General features: G+C 46.4%; 1 protein-coding gene and 1 long non-coding RNA gene across 10 annotated transcripts; both read left to right on the top strand.

Moving 5' to 3' along the window:
* Window positions 1-398: 398 nt before the first annotated feature.
* On the top strand, window positions 399-19656 carry PEX5 (peroxisomal biogenesis factor 5). 9 transcript variants are annotated; one of them, XM_058743812.1, is made up of 16 exons: window positions 399-484; window positions 1054-1286; window positions 1622-1657; window positions 1920-2052; window positions 2267-2398; window positions 8129-8234; window positions 9468-9558; window positions 9957-10067; window positions 10314-10406; window positions 10748-10867; window positions 15768-15911; window positions 16111-16181; window positions 16575-16787; window positions 17370-17535; window positions 17864-18021; window positions 18198-19656. In XM_058743812.1, exons 2-16 carry the CDS (start codon window positions 1140-1142, stop codon window positions 18397-18399), a joined length of 1923 nt encoding a protein of 640 aa, XP_058599795.1. In that variant the 5' UTR covers window positions 399-484; window positions 1054-1139; the 3' UTR covers window positions 18400-19656. The 9 variants fall into 9 exon arrangements, with proteins under 9 accessions (XP_058599795.1, XP_058599796.1, XP_058599798.1 ...); XM_058743813.1 differs by lacking the exon at window positions 399-484 and adding an exon at window positions 650-776; XM_058743814.1 differs by lacking the exon at window positions 399-484 and adding an exon at window positions 656-970.
* LOC131520077 (uncharacterized) lies at window positions 11366-12985 on the top strand. Its single transcript, XR_009265922.1, has 2 exons — window positions 11366-12578; window positions 12836-12985. It is a non-coding gene; the product is annotated as an uncharacterized LOC131520077 (long non-coding RNA).
* Window positions 19657-20273: the final 617 nt, after the last annotated feature.

Below are 20273 nucleotides of genomic sequence, written 5' to 3'. Positions count from 1 at the left end.
CAGCCCCTTTTTAGAAGGGGAAACTGAGGCCCAGAAAGGGCAGGGAATCCCCTTGGGTCACAATGTGCCGTCAAGGAAGGGTCAGGAGGAGCTGGGTCCAGGATTATGCGCCCTTGGCTTTCCCCCAAAGCTCAGGAAGCCCCTCTTGGCTCCACTCTTCTTTGAGCTTTCTCTCAAAACAAGTCCTAGCGCCGGTGATCTTTTTGAACGTTCTGCGTCTCCACTCTGAGACTTCCCCTTTAAGGCGTTCTTCCCCTTTAAGATTCACGGCCCCTCCCGTCACGCTGCGTCGCAGTCTTAAGGCCCCGCCTCTTCAAACAGCTTTCGCTGGGCCGCGGCTGCTGCGCGACCGCCACGGCCCCTTTAAGCTCGAGCCCCGCCCCTGGTTCCCCATTCCCTTCCCTCCCCTCCCCTCCCCTCCCCCTTCTGCCCGCACCAGGTGCCCTGGCGGGTCTTGCGGCGCGGCGCGGCGCGGCGCGCGACGGTAAGCGCCGGGCACCGAGGGGGTGCGAGGACACGTTCCCGGTCTTCCTCGGCCCTGGCCGGATCCTCGCGGGTGCCAGGGGGCGGGACCGGAGCTGCGACTGGGGCGGGGGAAAGGGGTGGGCAGGGGGCGGCAGGGGTGGGCCGGGACCGACCGAATGCGGGGGAGGGGCTCAGGTGACTTACGGGGGAAGGAATGGCTCCCCTCGGAGCTCGCCTGACGACGGCGGGTGTGGGGGACCCGGCTTACGCTCGGCGGCGTTCCCACTCTCCGTTGCCCGGCCAGTGCTCCGGTACAGCCCGATCGCGGAATTGTCCCCCTCAGACCCATGGGGTCCAGGCCCTTATGTAGGGGGTGGCTGCCGGCCGGTCCCGCCGCCCGACCCCGCAGTCGTGGAGGCGGCCGGAGAGACCCAGACTGAAAGCGGTGGCCTTTGAGGGGGGGCGGCAGGAGGGCACCGGCCCCCTCTCGGACCTCCTGGCAGAGGTGGGGGCCGTAGCAAAAGGCACAGGGGTGGAGCGTGGCCAGGGGCTAACCAGCTGGGACGGACGTCTGCCCGCTTCCCCCAGATACATGCTGAGCTGTGGGCTGGGGAAGGATCTGGCTGCCGGACCTCAGTTCCAAACCCTTGCCCATCAGTGAGCTGGCGGTCACCATGGCAATGCGGGAGCTGGTGGAGGCCGAATGCGGGGGTGCCAACCCACTCATGAAGCTGGCCGGGCACTTCACCCAGGACAAGGCCCTTCGGCAGGAGGGGTTGAGGCCTGGCCCTTGGCCCCCAGGAGCCCCCACCTCTGAGGCGGTGAGTATTTTTGATGTAGAAACACAAGCGGTGGCCTGGGATGGGGGGGCCAAAGGAACACTGGGGGATAACTGCTCTCTCTGATGTGTCGCAAATGATAGTTACCACTTAATGAGTGTTTACTTAACACCGCGCTAAGCATTGTGCATCTTCAGACGGATGAAGGCGGTCGTTTTATAGATGAAGAAACTGAGGCTCAGAGAAGTTTTGTGACTTGCTCAAGGTCATTTATACATGCCGGCGCTGGAATTTTAACCCCTGTTTATCTGAGTTGTGTGTGGTCTTCACCACTGTACCATATTGCCCCCCCTCCCCTTTCTTTTCTTCTGTCTTAGGTCTCTAAGCCTTTGGGAGTAGCCTCAGAAGATGAGGTAAACATACCAGTCTCTTGCGTTGCATTTTTCTTTTGCCCGTTGCGTTTTCACTTTAAGCTTGGCTCACCCATATTTCAACCTGTGGACCTTTCTGACCAAATGAGATTTGCCTTATTCCACCTGCTTGCTTTTAAAAATGTATTCTTTTGAGTGTTTGCAAATCTATAGTTTCTTTGCTTCCCTTTCCTTGTATTTAGCATCCCCCATTCATGGGGCGTTATCTCCTGCTGAGTTCATTTCATCACGTCTCTCCTGGCAGTTGGTGGCCGAATTTCTCCAGGACCAGAATGCACCACTTGTATCCCGCGCCCCTCAGACTTTCAAGATGGATGATCTCCTGGCAGAGATGCAAGAGATTGAACAGTCAAACTTCCGCCAGGCACCCCAGAGAGGTGGGTCCAGAGTCTGGTGGGAGGGGAGTTCACCATTCTCCGTGCAGAGAGGGCCAAGGGGGTTCCATATTTGGATGCTGCTGGCGTTCGGGAATTGAGATGCAGAAGGAGACAAATGGGACAGAGTGTTTTCATGTGCACTGAGGGCTCCTTAGGCATGATAGAATGATACGTATTTCTTTTTTTTTTCTTAGTTCTCTCTCTTTCTTTTAAGCTCCTGGTGTGGCAGACTTGGCCTTGTCTGAGAACTGGGCCCAGGAGTTTCTTGCAGCTGGAGATGCTGTGGATGTAACTCAGGATTATAATGAGACTGACTGGTCCCAAGAATTCATCTCTGAAGTCACAGGTGAGGCTTGCATGGGGCAAAGTAGTCTTTGGTTCACCAGTTCATCTTAGGATATAGAGCGATTTTAGCTTCTATGACTTTTCTGGATTCTTGACTCATTTCTCTAGGGCACTGAACCTGATTTCCCTCAGGTGATAATAGGGAATTGTTGAAACTTATATGAAGCAGGGGACTGGGTTTGAACTGGATAAGAGATTTTGGAGATTATATCTCTGCATCTCTGTATCTCTCTCTATTTAAAGAGAATGGGAGAGAGGACAGGGAGAGAGAACACGAGGGGTTAGGTACTTCTTTCTTATCTGGAACTTTATTACTGTAATTTGGTGGTGAGGATCCACAGATTGGATGAGTGGCAGTATTGCCCAGGAAGAAATATTCAGCACAGCCTGTGGGATTCTGGCATTAAGTCATCTTGAAAAGAGTTGAGGCCTTGGAAAGTGGGATTGGGGAGTTCAAGGGCCTGAAGTACAGGGTCTTAGAGGGCAAAGACCATATCCTGATGATGATAATAAAAATTCATAGCTAATATTTATTTATCATGTTCTGGATTTTGTATTAAGTGCTCTGAATGCATTATCTATTTAATACCCATGAGAACTCTCGAGATAGCTACTGTTTTTATTCCTAGCATATACATAAGAAAACAGAGGCTTTGGGATTAAGGGACTTGCCAAAGGTGATTCAGTTTTGTAGGTGGTAGAGTTGGGATTTGACTCTGGGTTTGAATGATTCCAGACCCTGTGGGCTTAACCATGGTGCTCTACTGGTGGGCCTGCACCCTAAGCTCTTCAGGGTCCCAGCCTATTTCTTGCTCTTTGAGAGGGTCCGTGCTCATTACGTCCCTCGGCATTGATTCCTCTCCCCCAGGCCTGTCCGAATAGGGGCATGGGGGAAGGGCATTCTCTTCAGCTTTCCTCTTCTTCTTTGCTGTCAAAGGGAAGTACTTGTTAGCCTTTTTCCAATTTAACAAATTAAGAATAACAAGAGATACAAATGGACAAAGTTACAGAGATTATAGACTCTCAGGGCATTCACATTGTCATCGTTTTTAAATATTCCTTAGGTCACTAAAGGGACCTAATTGTTTTCTCCCTCCATCGTTTTTATTCTTCTAAAAGTAGGGCTTTCTGTATTTAGGAAAAAACCCCCAAATCTAACAGTTAAAAGCTGTTGGCCTCTTTTAACATGACTCCCTTTCCTCCAACGCTGAAGTTGGAGTTTAAGGTAGAACAGCAGATATTCTTTGTTTCTTGAATCATGCTTTGCACTTTATAATCTTAAAGTCATTTGGTCTTCACAGTTATACTTACAAGGTAGGTATTCCTTCCCTATTGTGTAGATAAAGAAACTGAGATTTCAAAAGGTTAAATACTTTATCCAAAGTCATTCAGTAACAGAGATGACATTCAGACTCCTATCTTTCTGACTCCAGTCTCCATACTTAGAGCCATTACACTATCATTGAGAATCTTCTTTGTGGAATTTCCTCAAGTGAAACTCTGAGCTGTAACAAAGACACTCCCCCAGACCAACACTGTTTTTCATACAAACTGTAGACTTAAATGCTGTGTCTTATTGTAGAGAGACTTCTGTTGTAATGCGTGGGCGTCATTTTTGATAACTCAGAAAAAAAAATTATTGCTACCGTAAGCATTGAGATTGATGAGATTTCTATTATAATTACCTTTAGAAAAACACGTTGGACTTGTCTCATTAAGTTCTCTTTGGGAGATCTCTTCTGTTTTGTCTGTTCTCTTGGGACTGTGCCTGCTTCATGGAGGCAGGGATAGGGAGAGCCGGAAAGGGAAGTTGAGCTGTTTGGGGCCTGCCTTCATAAAAATGTGCAATTGCATTAGTTATTGCTTTGTACGTAGTGGACCTTCAGTATTTATTGAACAAATGAATTGAGATCTGGGAGAAAGCTAAAGGAAATTAATTTTCTGGTCATTCACTTTTTATTATTCTCATTACATTTGTGGCTGATATTATTATATTGATGATATAGGTTACCTATTACTTTATGGATAAGTTGACTTCAAGATGAAAGGTTATATGCTTTAAATCCTTATTATTTTCAAACCCCTCTTGTTAAGATTCCAGACTCAAGTTTACAAAGAACCTAGATGTGCATTTATTGTCTTGTCTTGTTCTATTTGAAAATAATTGATAGTTTCACTGGAAGTTGCAAAAAAGGTAGAAGAAGGTTCTGTGTATCTTTCATTCTGTTTTCCCTGGTGGTAATATTTTGCATGACCGTTTGTTATGTCCGATATCAAAATCGGGAAACTGCCATTGGTACAATCCACAGAGTGTATTAAATCTCGCTGGTTTGACATGCCTTTGTGTGTGTGTGTGTTTATGGTTTTATGCGGTTTTATCACTTGTGTAGATTTGTAACTACCATCACAGTCGAGTTACAGAATTATTCCATTTGCCACATGAAGCTCATTTTTCAGTCTGCCATATTTCTTGATGGAATCCACCCCCCCGACCCCTACCCCTAAATCTCCTGGGCCAAATAATTCCCCATCTTATGACTTGGCTGCAGGTATGAAATACGTCTTTAAGGGGTTTTGAATTCAGGCAGCCTCAGCTAACCTGGTGTGTGAGGTTCCTATGGTAATCACGAGAGAGAGACCTGCGCTGTAGGCAAGCAGCAGTGGCAGACGATGAGTGGCAACAGATCTCCCCCTGTGGCAGAGGAACAGACTGTGGAATAAAAGGAGTAATGATCTCATTGTGATGTTTTCTGCTTTCCCTATGGGTTTGCTCCCTGTGAGCAGACAGTGATGTTAATAATAGAGAACATTTGTTACCCTGTGCCTTACGCATGCCTTATCTCCTTTGGTCTTTACAACCATCCTATGAGGTAGCTGTTCTTATCTCTATTCATAGATCTATTTATATCTGTTTATAGATAAGGAAATGGAAACTTAAGGGTTAAGTAACTTGCACAGTGAATAAGAGGTGGTGTTGGGATTTGAGTGCCTGGAGGCTGACTCTAGAACCTACATTCTTTTTTTTTTTTTTTTTAGGGAGAAACATAAAAATTTATTTAACAGGTGATAAAACTGAGGCACTGAAAGATTTAATAATTTATCCAATAAAATAGAAAATCATAATTATAGAACCAGAGTAAGAACTCAGTCTTTCTGGGCTTTTATGGACAAAGTAGAACCTACATTCTTTACCACTGGGCTATTTAGCAAACTCAGGAATGTTTATGGATGAGGGTGGGAAGTTCTGAATTTTTGACTTTTGAGCTTGGGCTGGATGCGCCTAGGTGGAAGGAACACACAACGAGAAAGTAAGTAAGGTGAACATTCTGAATTGGATATTTGGTGTCAAGGTTGTGGGTTCTGACTCTACTGATTTATGTAAGCTAGGACAGCCCCTTCTCCTCTGCAGGCCTTAATTGCTCCAATCTCGAGTATCCAAATAGGTCTGATTTTCTGTAAGAATTTCTCAAAAAACAGTGTGAGGGCCAAACAGAATTCTTCTGGTTCTTTCACTTTGACTCTGTTGGAGCAGGTTCACAATGCCGGAAAATTCTGAGTCTGATGGCTAAATATGGCCAAATACCAAATTACAGCTATTTGAGGATGACTTTTCTCATCCTGCGATTTTTTTTCTAATCTGTCTCATGTCTCTTAAAGTCCAGATGCTTTATATTTTTTCCGTTGCTTCTTGTCCTTGAAAGGAGTATTTCACAGAAAATAGCATTCTCTCTAATTTGAGGAGCATTTGTGGCCAGAGTATGCTTCTGGAAAACACTCTAGTTGAGAGTAAGGAGTGGCTGGAGAGTAAGAGGAGCGGTGGTTAATTTTCAACAGAATGGGACGAAGGGATCAGAAGGCACTGTAAAGTCTACTTTAGTATTATGTGTCTCCTTCTTAGGTCTCCACTTTTGGGCCAGCAGTCTATTGCCCATAATAACTAGTGAGGGAATCTGGATAAAAATGTTGAGAGTCTTTGAAATTAAGGACAAAAAAAAAAAATGTCAACCATATCTTAATTTATTATATTAGTGATATTTATAGTTATGTGTATTTTGAGAGTCTGTATCCCCCTTTTTTTTTCTCCTCCAGATTTTGACATTACTTTCCCACATGTTGAGCTTACTTTGTTGAAATTGTTCAGGCAAAGTCTCAGTTAAATGGAGTAGACATTTAATACCAAAGGGATACATCTGCCTTCTGTGTTGAAAGCAATGACAGATCTCCAAACTGGGGATAAAGATAGGATGACCATTTCAGTACTGATGTGGAGAAGTGTGGATGCAGGGCAGAAGGAAAGCACACTGCTGGCTGGTGCCTTGTCTGTGTTGACTCATTCTTTAGGGCCCCTTTGTTGTTGTTGTTTTTTTAAATATTTATTTTTGAGAGAGTGCAAGCGGGGGAGGGGCAGAGAGAGAGGGACAGAGCTTCTGAAGCCGGCTCTATGCAGATAGGCTGACAGCAGAGAGCCCGATGCAGGGCTTGAACTCATGAACTATGAGATCACGACCTGAGCTGCAGTCGGACATTCAACTGACTGAGCCACCCAGGTACCCCTCTTTAGGGCCTCTTTGAATAATGTCTTAGTGCTTTTTGTTTTGTTTTGTTTTTTTCATTTTCCCCCTGGCCCCAAAATAGTAAAGGACAAAGTCCTGGAGGTTGAGAAAGAGTTCAGTGCCCTCGTTCAATCTGTTACCTTGCTAATCTTTACTATGATGTTGTGGCAGTGCCCTTTGTCACTAGAGCTTTTAGAACAGTTCCTAGAATTACACTTAAAAAACATAGCCCTAAAATGAATCAAAAGTGAGGGGCACCAGGGTGACTCAGTCTGCTAAGCATCTGACTCTTGATTTAGGCTCAGATCATTATGATCTCATGGATCATGGGTTCGAGCCCTGCATTGAATCCCTTGCATGGGATTCTCTCTCTCCCTCTCTCTGTCCCTTCCCTGCTGCTCTCTCACTCTTTCTCAAAATAAACAAACCAAAAAACAAACAAACGAATCAAAAGTGACAAGTCAGAATAATGTTTCTTCTTGGGGGAGGGAGGGCCTGACGGAGCCTGTGAGAGGTCTGAAACGTTCTGTGTCTTGATGTGGCTCGTGGTGATTTGCATGTATTCACGTGTGGAGTTAATGAAGCAGTATGCTTACGCTTGGTACACTTTGTGTACATTCATGTTTGCATGTTGCATCTCAACTAAAAAAGTGAAACCAACATCCAGTGGGAAGAGTGGCCCTAGGTATTTTTTAATTCTAGCCCAGCATTCTGCTTCTCAGGTTCTCCTGGTAGCTTTATTACAATGAAATACGAGGCTTGTTACATTGGGAAAGCGTGAACTCTGTCGATGGAGACCAGACCAGAGGTCTTCCGCTCTCCTTTAGCTCCTTACCAGTTTCTTGTAGTGCCTTTGAGGAAGGTGGAGGCCCCAAGTGCCTGCTATTTCTTACTGAGGCCTCTGGCACTTCAAGCAAAAGGGTTTGGACTCCTTTTCTGAGTCCCCTCATTTGTTTTCCTGTTTCCAATCCAGTAAACTTTGGCCCCAGGCCCTTTGGGAGTGGGTTGGATATTGAGAGTTTAGTAGTGTTTTCTTTTGAGCAGGACTTTCTGAGGAATTCAGTAGGGTCTTATCTGCTTTGGCTTGGTTAAGAGGGTCAGTTGAATATGCGTGGTACTCTCCTTTTCCCTGACCCTCACTGAGCCCAGTGTGATTTCTCCAACTCCGTTCCTTGCAGATCCTTTGTCTGTGTCCCCAGCCCGCTGGGCTGAGGAATATCTGGAACAGTCCGAGGAGAAGTTGTGGCTGGGAGAGCCTGAGGGAACAGCTGCCACTGATCGCTGGTGAGTCCAGCTCCTTCTTTCTGGATGGATCCCTGTGAAAGGAGCATTGGGTAGTTTTCTCAGCCTCCCTCACCTCCTACATCTGCATTCTCAAACTGATTTGCAGTCCCCTCATTTTCTTTTTTCTTTTCTTTTCTTTTCTTTTCTTTTCTTTTCTTTTCTTTTCTTTTCTTTTCTTTTCTTTTCTTTTCTTTTCTTTTCTTTTTTTCTTTTCTATTTATTTTGAGAGAGACAGAGAGCATGCCAGAGGGGGAGGGGAAGAGAGACGGGGGGCACAGAGGATCTGAAGTGAGCTCTGTGCTGCCAGTAGAGATCCTGATGTGGGCCTCAAACTCACAGACTGTGGGATCACAACCTGAGCTGAAGTTGGATGCTTAACTGACTGAGTCACCCAGGAGCCCCCCCCCCGCCCTTTTTTTAAAGTTTATTTATTTTGAGAGAGGGACGGAGAAGGGGAGAGGGAGAGAATCCCAGGCAGGCTCTGCACCATCAGTGCAGAGCCCCATGTGGAGCTTGAACTCAGGAACCATGAGATCATGACATGAGCTGAAGCCGGACACTTAACTGACTGAGCCACCTAAGCACCTCCCCTCATTTTCAGTGTTAAGGTTCTCACTTGTATTATTACCCCTACTCAAAGTGTGAGTGAGTCAAGAATCCTAAGTGTCGTAACCAGAAGTTTGTAACTTTACCTTACGTACCCTATTGCCTCTTTAATTTGGAGGCTGCTACTATATTCCTTCTCTCTGCAAAGGTGTGTTTGTGAATGGGAGAAGTAAGAGAATGTAGCTAGTTCTTTGCCACTTCTGCCCGTGTCTTTTTTTTTTTCTTTATAAAATTTTTTTGCTTATTTATTTATTTTGAGAGAGACAGAGACAGTGTGAGTGGGGGAGGGTCAGAGAGAGAGGGAGACAGAGAATCCCAAGCAGGCTCCATACTGTCAACACAGAACCTGAAGCGGGGCTCGAACCCACGAACTGTGAGATTATGACCTGAACTGAAACCAAGAGTTGGATGCTTAACGGACTGAGCCACCCAGGCACCCCCCCCCCCCCACCTCCAACCCTGCCAAGTGTCCTTTTTTAATGTAAATTGGAATTGTAGGACCTCAACAAGAATGTGTGTCTTTTCCTTGATAAGAACTGTGATGCCAGGGGCTGGGGGGTGGGGAATAGCATGGGGAAGGTGGTGGCAGACGAGTGTGTGGAACCCGTTTGCCCTTACCTGTTCCAGGTATGATGAATATCATCCTGAGGAGGATCTGCAGCACACAGCCAGTGATTTTGTGGCCAAGGTGGATGACCCCAAGTTGGCTAACTCTGAGGTGAGCCACATCCCACTGCTATTTTGCCCAGCAGAGCTGGCCTTCAAAGCCAAGAGTCTAGCTTTTCATACCCCAGTTTAAAGAGAAGGAAATAAGATCCCGGGTCCATTCCTTCCTGTCTTGAGAATAGAGACTTCGCATCCTGCCTCTTACTTTCAGCATTCTTTCCCTCACTTCCTTGCATACTCACCCTTTTGCTTTTCTGTGTCTTCTCAAATCTTTAAAGCCAGAAATTCCTTTGTTTTTGTTCTCTACATTTTTCAGGGTCTTTTAGCAAATCTTGCCTACAGCTAGAGATGGTCAGGGGGAGGGTGAGTGCAGGCTTCTCTTGGGCATGGTTGAGAGTGCACACCTGGAAGTCCTCTCCCAAGTGGCCTATGTGTGTCTCTGTGCCCCAGTTCCTGAAATTCGTGCGGCAGATTGGCGAGGGGCAGGTGTCCCTGGAGTCCGGTGCAGGGTCGGGCCGAGCTCAGGCAGAACAGTGGGCAGCAGAGTTTATACAGCAGCAGGTAGGACATTGTCACTTCCCAGTCCCACTTGAGAGCCGGCTGGTGCCCCAGGCCTTGGGTTCAGTGTTCAGTGGTCCTAGACGGGGAAGGGATTTTATTGCCAGCTTGTCTTGGTAGCATCGAGGTCCTGAGTGGGTGGGAAAGAGATCCTGAGAATGTTCTCAGAAGTGTGCAGGTTGCTGGTGTTTAGTGGGTATTTAGTCAGTAGAAAGTTGGTGGCGGTCTGACCATCCTTCTTTGTCACAGGGTACATCAGATGCCTGGGTTGACCAGTTCACAAGACCAGTAAACACAGCTGCCCTCGATATGGAGTTTGAACGAGCCAAGTCAGCTATAGAGGTGAGAGCAGGTAGCACAGGAGCAGCCACCTCAAGAGAAAATACTCCTTTGGAGAGAGTGGGTGTTTTAACAGCAAAGAAACATACCACGAATGTTGTATGTCCTAGTGTTCCTGGGCCCTCTGTGTCAGAATGCTTGGGGTAGGGCATCAGCTCACACTGCAGAATCAGGATCTGAGCGTAGGATCTAGGAATCTTCACTTAAAAAAGCTCTTCAGGAGATCTTAAATGCGTTGACATTTAAGAACTACTGCCTTACGGAATCTATCCTAGCGGCGCTGAGCATCAGGTGGGGTGGTCATGATGGATCTCCTTTTTCTATCTGCCTTCCCTTCCTTACAGTCTGATGTCGATTTCTGGGACAAGTTGCAGGCAGAGTTGGAGGAGATGGCGAAACGGGACGCAGAGGCTCATCCCTGGCTCTCTGACTATGATGATCTCACGTCTGCTTCCTATGATAAGGTAAGAACTCGGTTTTCAGATTGCAGGGTTTCCTTGTTTTGTGCCTCCTTTAATCTTGAATTTGGAGGGTACCTACTTTCAAGTAATTACTTCCTTGAACCCCTTTCCACGAAGGGAGGTCTAAATCATTCCCTTGCCCCGCTCCTCTCCAGTGTTTGAAGGTATGCTTTATTCTTAGGGTATAAAGATTAATAATAATAGACCATCCTTGTCAAATAATGGTAATACAGTGACATAGTACCTATGATAGAGATTTGCCCATGATGCATTCAGAACCTAGATGAAAGAGCTCTGCTTTGGAGGTTGATTGAGAACATTTTTAAGGAGATAGGTACCCCTTTGGTAGAGAGTGGTAATTGGTAGATTATCTGTCTTCCCACCTTCATATCTATTTCCTTTTTTTTTTTTATGTTTATTTTTGAGAGAGAGAGACAGAGCGTGAGTGCCGGGGGGGGGGAGGGGGGGGAACAGGGGCACAGAGAGAGGGAGACACAGAATTTGAATCAGGATTCAGGCTCCGAGCTGTCAGCACAGAGCCCGATGCGGGGCTTGAACCCACAAACCGCGAGATCATGACCTGAGCCAAAGTCAGATGCTTAACCGACTAAGCCACCCAGGCGCCCCTCTGTTTACTTTTTTTAACTCACAAATTCATTTTAAATTTGGATCTGTTCCTGTAGGTACTGACCACCTGTGCCAATTTAGGTGTTTTCAAAGAATTATATTAAATAACTTAAATGTTAGGAAAATATTCCAGCAGTCATTGGTGAAAATTGATCTAGTTTTGCATATAGCATCTACTTTAGACCAAGAAGCTTATGCTGTTTCAGAGGTATCACTGTGGAAAAAAATCTGCTTTGGGACTGTGAGGTATTTAGGGATGTGGGTAATAACCGAACTGCTGAGGGGGCACCTGTGGCTCAGTCGGTTAAGCGTCCGACTTTTGATTTTGGCTCAAGTCATGATCTCACGGTTTGTGAATTTAAGCCCTGCTTGGGGCTCTGCACTGACAGCATGGAACCTGCTTGGGATATTCTCTCTCTCTCTCTCTCTCTCTCTCTCAAAATAAATAATAAATTAAAAAAAGAATTGAACTGCTGAGCTGAAGCATGAGGGGGAAGGGAGGGAACTGTTTGGTTTTGGAAGAGACGAAACAGGAACTGGGGAGGAGAGTAGCAATACCTCTTCTCAGCTCAGATCTGGTTGGGAAAGGATTCTGGGGCTAGAACCAGGGCCTGAGATGTAAAGCAGGATGTCTGAGGTAGATCTTGACATAGGGGAGCTATGCAAAGGTAGGAAAGAGTAAGGTTCAAGATAACTATAAAAAGGCTAGCATTTGGGGCGCCTGGGTGGGTCAGTCGGTTGAGTGTCTGGCTCTTGATTTCAGTTGAAGTCATCATCCCACGGTCGTGGGATCGAATCCTGAGTCGGTCTCCACGTGGAGCCTGCTTAAGACTTTTTCTTTTTCTCACTCTGCCCCTCTCCCCTGCTCGTGCACTCTTGCTCTCTCACATAGGAAAAGAAAAAAAGAAAAGGCTAGCTTTTGAAAGCCAATGAAAAACTTAGTACTGGGAAAAAATGGGATTTTGTTTACTGTTTATTTCAGTCTTAGTTTTTAAGAGCTATCCTCTTATAGGGAAGAGAGCTTACTTCTTGGACCCTGCCCTATGTTTTGCCACAATAAGAGTTTCTTCTGTGGAATTTTGTTTTTGTTTTTGTTTTTAATTTTTTTTTTCAACGTTTTTTATTTATTTTTGGGACAGAGAGAGACAGAGCACGAACGGGGGAGGGGCAGAGAGAGAGGGAGACACAGAATCGGAAACAGGCTCCAGGCTCCGAGCCATCAGCCCAGAGCCTGACGCGGGGCTCGAACTCACGGACCGTACCGCGAGATCGTGACCTGGCTGAAGTCGGACGCTTAACCGACTGCGCCACCCAGGCGCCCCTCTTCTGTGGAATTTTGAGGAGAAAGAACTGAAGGAAGTACCTGCACATAATACATTTATTAATTTGTATAAGCAATTTGATAAGTTGCAGAGTTCCATCATCTTACAAGTGGCAAATTATATATTTTTGGATGAAAATTTCCATGCTTTTAATAAATATAGATATATCATTGATTTTGTATGAGTAGCATTTCTTAGCATTTTTTGCTCTCATATTAATGACATGCTAGGTGGAATAAAATTTTCTTGAATGCTTTTTTTTTTTTTTTAAGAGGGGGTGAGGGGCAGAGAGAGAGGGAGAGAGTGAGAATCCCAAGCAGCCTCCATGCTCAGTTCAGAGCCTGATGCAGGGCTCAATCCCACAACACTGGGATCGTAATCTGAGCTGAAATCAAGAGTTGGACACTCAACTGACTGATCCACCTAGGCGCCCCTATGCTAACTATTATTGAATTATATGTCAATAGTGCATTTTTTGTTTTTAAATGTGGATCTGATCCTGATTGTCATATAAATTCATGGGTCTCTGAATATACTATTTTTTTACTGGATGGTCCTTAAATTTTCAAGACAACATCTGTAGCTCAAGCACATATTGTATCCCTTTAGCATAAAGAAGTTTCTCTGATGGGCTAGACTCTTAATAGTATCCCATTTCTGCTGCATGATCCTGTGAGATTTTGGAATAGACCAGACAGTGGATCAGACCTGATTGGTTCGGCTTAGACTTTTTAGGTTGCAACAGTGATCATAAGCTCATGCTGCATTCTTTTGGTTTGAAGCTTCCTCCCGCATATTCTTTTTTCCATTTATGCAAATGTTCTAATTTTGAAAAATTCCTCTTTGATCAGCAGTTGATAAAATGGCAAGGAGGACAGATAGCATGGACAAGAGTGTATTTGGAGAACCTCCTGATGGCATTTATTTGTTACATTGTCTTTTGAGGATGATGCCTATTTTATGAATAGTATTTTATGCTTTTTGATAAGACTTAGGTGAATAATCTCACTTGATTATTAATAATCTCAGAACTCTGTAATTAATAATCTCAGAACTCTGTAGTTCTGAGAGGCAGGAATTGATTTCATTAGGAAATTTTGTTATAGATGACAATGATCTCTGTTTCCTACAGGGTGGCTTAAAACATAGATCGATGATAGACGATAGTTGAAGTTGGTTGTGGAGGGATTTATGTCTAGGATGGGGGTTAGCAAACTATGGCCCACAGGTAAATCTGGCCTGCTAACTGTTTTTGCCTGGCCTATGAGCTGATAGTGGTTTTAACATTCTTAAACAGTTGAAAAAAATGAAAAGAAATATTTTGTGACCTGTGCAAATTATATACAATTCAAATTGCAGTGTCCATAAATAAAGTTTTATTGGAACACAGTCATGCTTATGTGTTTTACATATTTGTGGCTCCTTTCTCTCTCCAAAGGTGGAGTTGACTAGTGACAAATTACTTCTTATCTGGCCCTGATGAGAAAGGTTTGCTGATCCCTGGTCGAAGGTCATTTTCTGCCTTCAGAGTTTTCATATTGTACAGAGACATCCCAGGAGCACTACTTATTCTCAACATGAATATACTTTTAATACATTTATTCCTAATCCATCTCCTGTAATATATCTTGCTTCTTAGACTTCCACTGTAATTATTTAAGTTTTGTCTGTCACAAGTGATTTTCATCTGATGACTTATGATGCTTTAGAATTTGGCTGGTAAAATTTAGGTGTTTCCATTTCTTTAGCAGTTCCGTAGTAATAGTGAAAAAGGGCCTCACTCACGTCTTTATTGTAGACGGTTTCATTCTTATTTGTCATTAGCTACATTTAGAAGGGCTCTGCCTGGTATTTTGCATCTTTTCATTCTGGTATATTGTTTTGTGATGGTAACTATTTACTCCCCAGAGAGGAACATTTTATTTGCTTGTCCCAAGTCATGCGGCTTACTAGAGACTTCCCTTTTACCTTATTACCTCTTTGCCTAACATGAAATACCAATAGACAAAGCTTTGCACATAGCATCATAATCCTTCCCTGAAATGAGAAATCCTCAGCCAGAAGAGAACGGTGTTTTTCTGAAGCATTTTTTGCCATCAGGATTTTGGGATCTAGGTTTCATTTACTATGAGATACAGATTAATATTAGTAACTTTCAAGAATGAAATTAGGGAACAACTAAAGTTTTCAAAGTGCTTGAATACATGTTATCCACTCAGTGCACACAGTGATTCTCTGAGCTAGGCAAGAGTGGGATTTGAGTGGCAGGACCTCTGAGTCCAAATTGCATTTCTGTTATCTGTTATCACATTGCTGCAGGAAAACAAGAAATGCCCTTTGTTTTTTTAAATATTTTAATGTTTATTTATTCTTAGAGAGACAGAATGTGAGTGGGGGAGGAGAAGAGAGAGAGGGAGACACAGAATCTGAAACAGGCTCCAGGCTCTGAGCTGTCAGCACAGAGCCCTATGCAGGGTCCGAACCCACAAATGCGAGATCGTGACCCGAGCCAAAGTCAGAAGCCCAACCGACTGAGCCACCCAGGTGCCCCAAGAAATGCCCTTTGGATAGCTGAGGAGAGCTTATCTCATTCCTATAAGCGGATCTTGTAAGAAATGTGTTCTGTCCAGTAGTGAGAGTCAAGGATGTAGAAATACAGGCCTTTAAAGACTTCCTAAAATAAGCTTACTCCCAGCATGGATCCCAGTTTGTAGACCTTCGCTTTTCAGTTATTGTGAACAGGAGACAGCAGCATGAGCACGATTCCGAATGATTTTACTGTAGTCCTAGACGATCCCCTTTATAATTTGGAAAATTTGTTGGCATTTAATTCGGATACTTTTTGGAGGCCTTCAACTTCTCCACCTCTGTGTGGGTTGTCATCTCCCACTTCTTCTGCTTTGCCTGCGACGGCTCTGTCCCAGAGGTTTTCACTTGGCTTCCTTTCCCTGTAGGGGTACCAGTTTGAGGAGGAGAACCCCCTGCGTGACCACCCCCAGCCTTTTGAGGAAGGGCTCCGGCGGCTTCAGGAGGGGGACCTGCCAAACGCGGTGCTGCTTTTTGAGGCAGCTGTGCAGCAGGATCCCAAGCACATGGAAGTGAGTGACTCACTGGTCTGCCTTCACGTGAGACATGGCTTCCTTCAGTTTTGCGGGAAGCCCCACAGAGCAGTGTAGATGGATGCGGGCCTGGGTGGTGGCCTGAGGTCGGGGGGTAAGGGTGGAGAGGGGGAAGCCAGAGGAAAGGAGGGTGGCAAGGTGAATACACGAGTAATGGGATCTGGCACCTTCTTTCTAGGCTTGGCAGTATCTGGGTACCACCCAGGCAGAGAATGAACAAGAACTGTTAGCCATCAGTGCCCTGCGGAGGTGAGTGCGTGAAAGGTGGGGTGAGGTGCTTCTGAGGCCCTCCAAATAGCCTTTAGAACGCTAGCGTCCCAGACCCAGATCCTTGTCTTCTTTCCAGTCACTAGCGAGAGTGTGTTCTTGTGGCGAAACTCTTAAGGTTTGGAGGGAATTGGAGATACCTGGTTACGTTTCTTCACGAGCCGTTAATTGTATACGTGGGACCCTTACTGGTTCCTTGGCTGCTAAAACATCCCGCCTTCTCATATCTGTAATTTTGTTAGTAACTCACGTGTGGAGGATTCCTTTGCCTCGTAATCTGAGGGAGCTGGCAGGTGAGGCTGTCATGACTCTGCATTCCGTGACCGTATTCCAGTGTCCTGCAGATGCCAGCTCTGCCCACCTCTGTCCAAACAGGTGTCTGGAGCTAAAGCCAGATAACCGGACGGCACTGATGGCGCTGGCTGTGAGCTTCACCAACGAGTCCTTGCAGCGACAGGCCTGCGAAACCCTGCGAGACTGGCTGCGCTACACACCGGCGTATGCCCATCTGGTCGTGCGCGGCGAAGAAGGGGCTGGTGGGGCGGGACAGGGCCCCAGCAAGCGCATCCTGGGATCCCTGTTGTCGGAGTGAGTGCGAGGGATTCTTGGGAGGACAGATGGTAACCGGAGTCCCAGGAGAGGGAGGATCTTGATTTGGGAAGCTGGGATGGACTTAGACTCAGTGGTTTGAGAGTGGGATGCGGGTGGTGCCTGGGTGGCTCAGTCGGTGAAGCGTCCGACTTCGGCTCAGGCCACGATCTCTCAGTTTGTGGGTCGAGCCCCACTCCGGGCTCTGTGCTGACAGCTCGGATCCTGGAGCCTGCTTCGGGTTCCGTGTCTCCTCTCTCTGCCCCTCCCCTTTCTATGCTCTGTCTCTGTCTGTCTCTCAAAAAATGAGTAAACATTAAAAAAAATGACACACAAAAAAGAGTGGGATGGGAAACCCAGGATCCACTTGAAGGAGGTCCGCACTCCATGGTGCAGTGCCGGCATGAAACAGAAAAACAGGTTTCTAAAGTGGAGTTTGGGGGTCGGAGGATGACTGATAGACTGATGAATCTCGAGGGTATGAGTGACTAAGGAAATATTTTGGGAGGGTGGGAATATAGACACATCCATCCACCTATGTCTGTGTTTTTGTTTTTTTTTTCTTCCCCCCTACTTATCCAGCTCCCTATTTCTTGAAGTGAAGGAGCTCTTCCTGGCTGCTGTGCGCCTGGACCCTACATCCATTGACCCTGATGTGCAGTGTGGCTTGGGAGTCCTCTTCAACCTGAGCGGGGAGTATGACAAGGCAGTGGACTGTTTCACAGCTGCCCTCAGCGTCCGTCCCAATGTGAGCCTCGGGAGGAATAGAAATAGAACATGAATGTGTCTTACTGAAGAATCATTTGTTGGGAACTTCGGAGTCATGGGAGATTTCGTTCCGGAGACTGGTTGCCATGGGAGAATTGGGAAAAGGAGGCTGGGAGTACAGGGTCATGTGGACTTCGGAGAGTCTGCGTGAGATGAGAGCGGTTGCACTGTGGCACACAGGGAACAGTGGAGGACAGAGGAACAGAAGAAACATGTATTAGCCAAACAGAATGGTGAACCAGGGGGAGGGACGGGCAGAATTGGAGCGCCTGGCTCTTGTTTCTAACCCTTCTCCATTCCTATCCCAGGACTATTTGCTGTGGAATAAGCTAGGGGCCACCCTGGCCAACGGGAACCAGAGTGAAGAAGCAGTAGCTGCCTACCGTCGGGCCCTTGAGCTACAGCCTGGCTATATACGGTCCCGCTATAACCTGGGCATCAGCTGCATCAACCTTGGAGCTCACCGGTGAGAGCAGCTCTTGAGTAATTAATGGGCAAATTCTTTCCCCCTGCCTTTGACCCCGGCTCCTCATTCTTTGATCCTGTATTTGACTGACTAGCCCCAGCCTTCTCCCCAGGCGGGCTGACCTGTCTCCTTCCAGTGATGTTCTGCTCACCATCTCTCACTTTTCTTCCCTACAGGGAGGCTGTGGAGCACTTTTTGGAGGCCCTGAACATGCAGAGGAAAAGCCGGGGCCCTCGGGGAGAAGGGGGTGCCATGTCAGAGAATATCTGGAGCACCCTACGTTTGGCATTGTCTATGTTAGGCCAGAGTGATGCCTATGGGGCAGCTGATGCCCGGGATCTGCCCACGCTCCTAACTATGTTTGGCCTGCCCCAGTGACAGTGGGATGGGCTGCCCTGTGAGTGTCTGCTTGGAGGGGTCCCTGCTCTGGATGTGACTCCCTCTCCCCAAATGGGCCTACCAAGGGGGTGGGCTGATGACCACAAGCGGTACGGCCTCTCAGGAGCTGCCTCAATGTAGGGGGTGGGGGGTAGTCTGTGTCCTTCCTACGTAACTGTAGGAAAATGAGCTGTGTCGACTCTGAGTCCCTTGGTAATTCAGGGGCTGTACACCCCAGTTACAGATCTCTCTGCTCATCATGCCCTTTCTTGGTGCTGCTTTTTTGGGTAGGACCCAAAGATCTAGGGTAACTGTTGTCATCAGCTGCCATTTCTGATAGGGTCTACCACATTTGTAATGTCCGTCCTTTCCCCCCCCTTTTACTGGGAACTGGTGATAGTGCAGCCTTCTTGGGCAGTTGTGGGTGGCAGGTTCTTCTACCGTGCACCTCTGTGATGACTGTACCTGGGATGGGGTGTTAGGAGTCGGCCTGTTGGATTTAAGTGTTGCTTTGGCTCAGCAGAGCTGAGTTTTGATGGGGGTGCCCACAGTTCGGTTGTGCCTGGACCTCTCCCGACTGTAGTCAGGTGCCCTGGGTGCGGTGCCGTACGCAGTAAGGCTGGCGTCATCATTGAGGGGTCCCCGGGAGTGGCTGGGGCCAACTGTACAGAGAGTGTGTGTGTGGGGGGTAGGAGGATGCTTGTTTGTGGAATGAACCTAGAAGGGACCAGATGGGATCAGATTAAGGGCTCTGTTCTGGGGCCGTTGGTGGGAGGACAGAGCAAGTGGGCTGCGGGGTGTGGTGAGGGCAGCAAGCCCCCCTCCTAGAAAGGCGTGCGAGTAGGAGTTGAGCCAGCTCTTTTAGAAAGTTGGCTCGGAGATTGCAGTCTTGCCAGATTCCTAGCAGAGAGGCGGTTCAGTGTTACCGTAAGCCTTTTGCTGAACTTCTTTAAATGTTTCTAGGGGAGAGCATTGAAAAATCCCCTTCCCGCTTATTACCTTCACAAGGTGTAGATTGAGGGAACGTGAGGGAGCAGCTTGGAATGTCCTCAGCTGCCCCCTGCGTGGGGAGATCCACTGACCCCCAGAAATGACTGCTAAGCCTCTTGCCTTGTCTTCAGTAGCTAATGATCAGAGAGATTTTTTTTAAACTACCACGGTCCCAAGGTTCCATCCTGAAATTTATTTTTCTTTGTATGAATATGTGTAAATGATTTAAAAATAAAACTGTATGAATAAAATTTGTATGAAGAATAAGTGGAACTGACATGGGTGTGAGTTCTGCTGCCAGGGGAGAAGTTGGGGTGTGGGAGGTGGGTTGGTGTTTGGAGGATTGGCATTCAACAGTTTTCTTCTCTCTTTGCCTTTCAAACTCTCACTAGTATATTGATTGCCCATCCATCCATCCATCCAGTAATATTGAGCACCTAACACATGCCTGGTACCATGAATAAGATGTACAAGGTCCCTGTGTCCATGGAACTTACGGTTCAGCAGGAGAGACTGATGGTTAACAATCGTGCATTTTTCATACTTAATGATGATACTATAAAGGGAAACACGGGGTGTGATATAATTGGTGTTGCTTTCATTGTGAATTACATGGGAGGATTTTGGTAGTTTTTTCAACGCTTAATGCTTTCTAAAGGTTTTCATCTGGCTCTCCCTGGTTTTATTAGGAACTGTATCAAGGGCCATATAAAGACAGGTATCTATCCGTGGGGAAAAGTTTTTAAAGATAAACATATTTATATGTGGAGATAAATGTCCATGGCCATGGTAGTGTTGGGGAAAAAAATGTCTAAAAGAAAATGCGTTCAGTAAATTATCCAGACGGTGAAACATCATTTAGCTGTCTAATTCTGTTTATGGAA

The sequence above is a fragment of the Neofelis nebulosa genome, chromosome 8 (assembly GCF_028018385.1).
Source record: "Neofelis nebulosa isolate mNeoNeb1 chromosome 8, mNeoNeb1.pri, whole genome shotgun sequence".
Lineage (NCBI taxonomy): Eukaryota > Metazoa > Chordata > Mammalia > Carnivora > Felidae > Neofelis > Neofelis nebulosa.
This window is presented reverse-complemented; position numbering and strand designations above follow the sequence as displayed.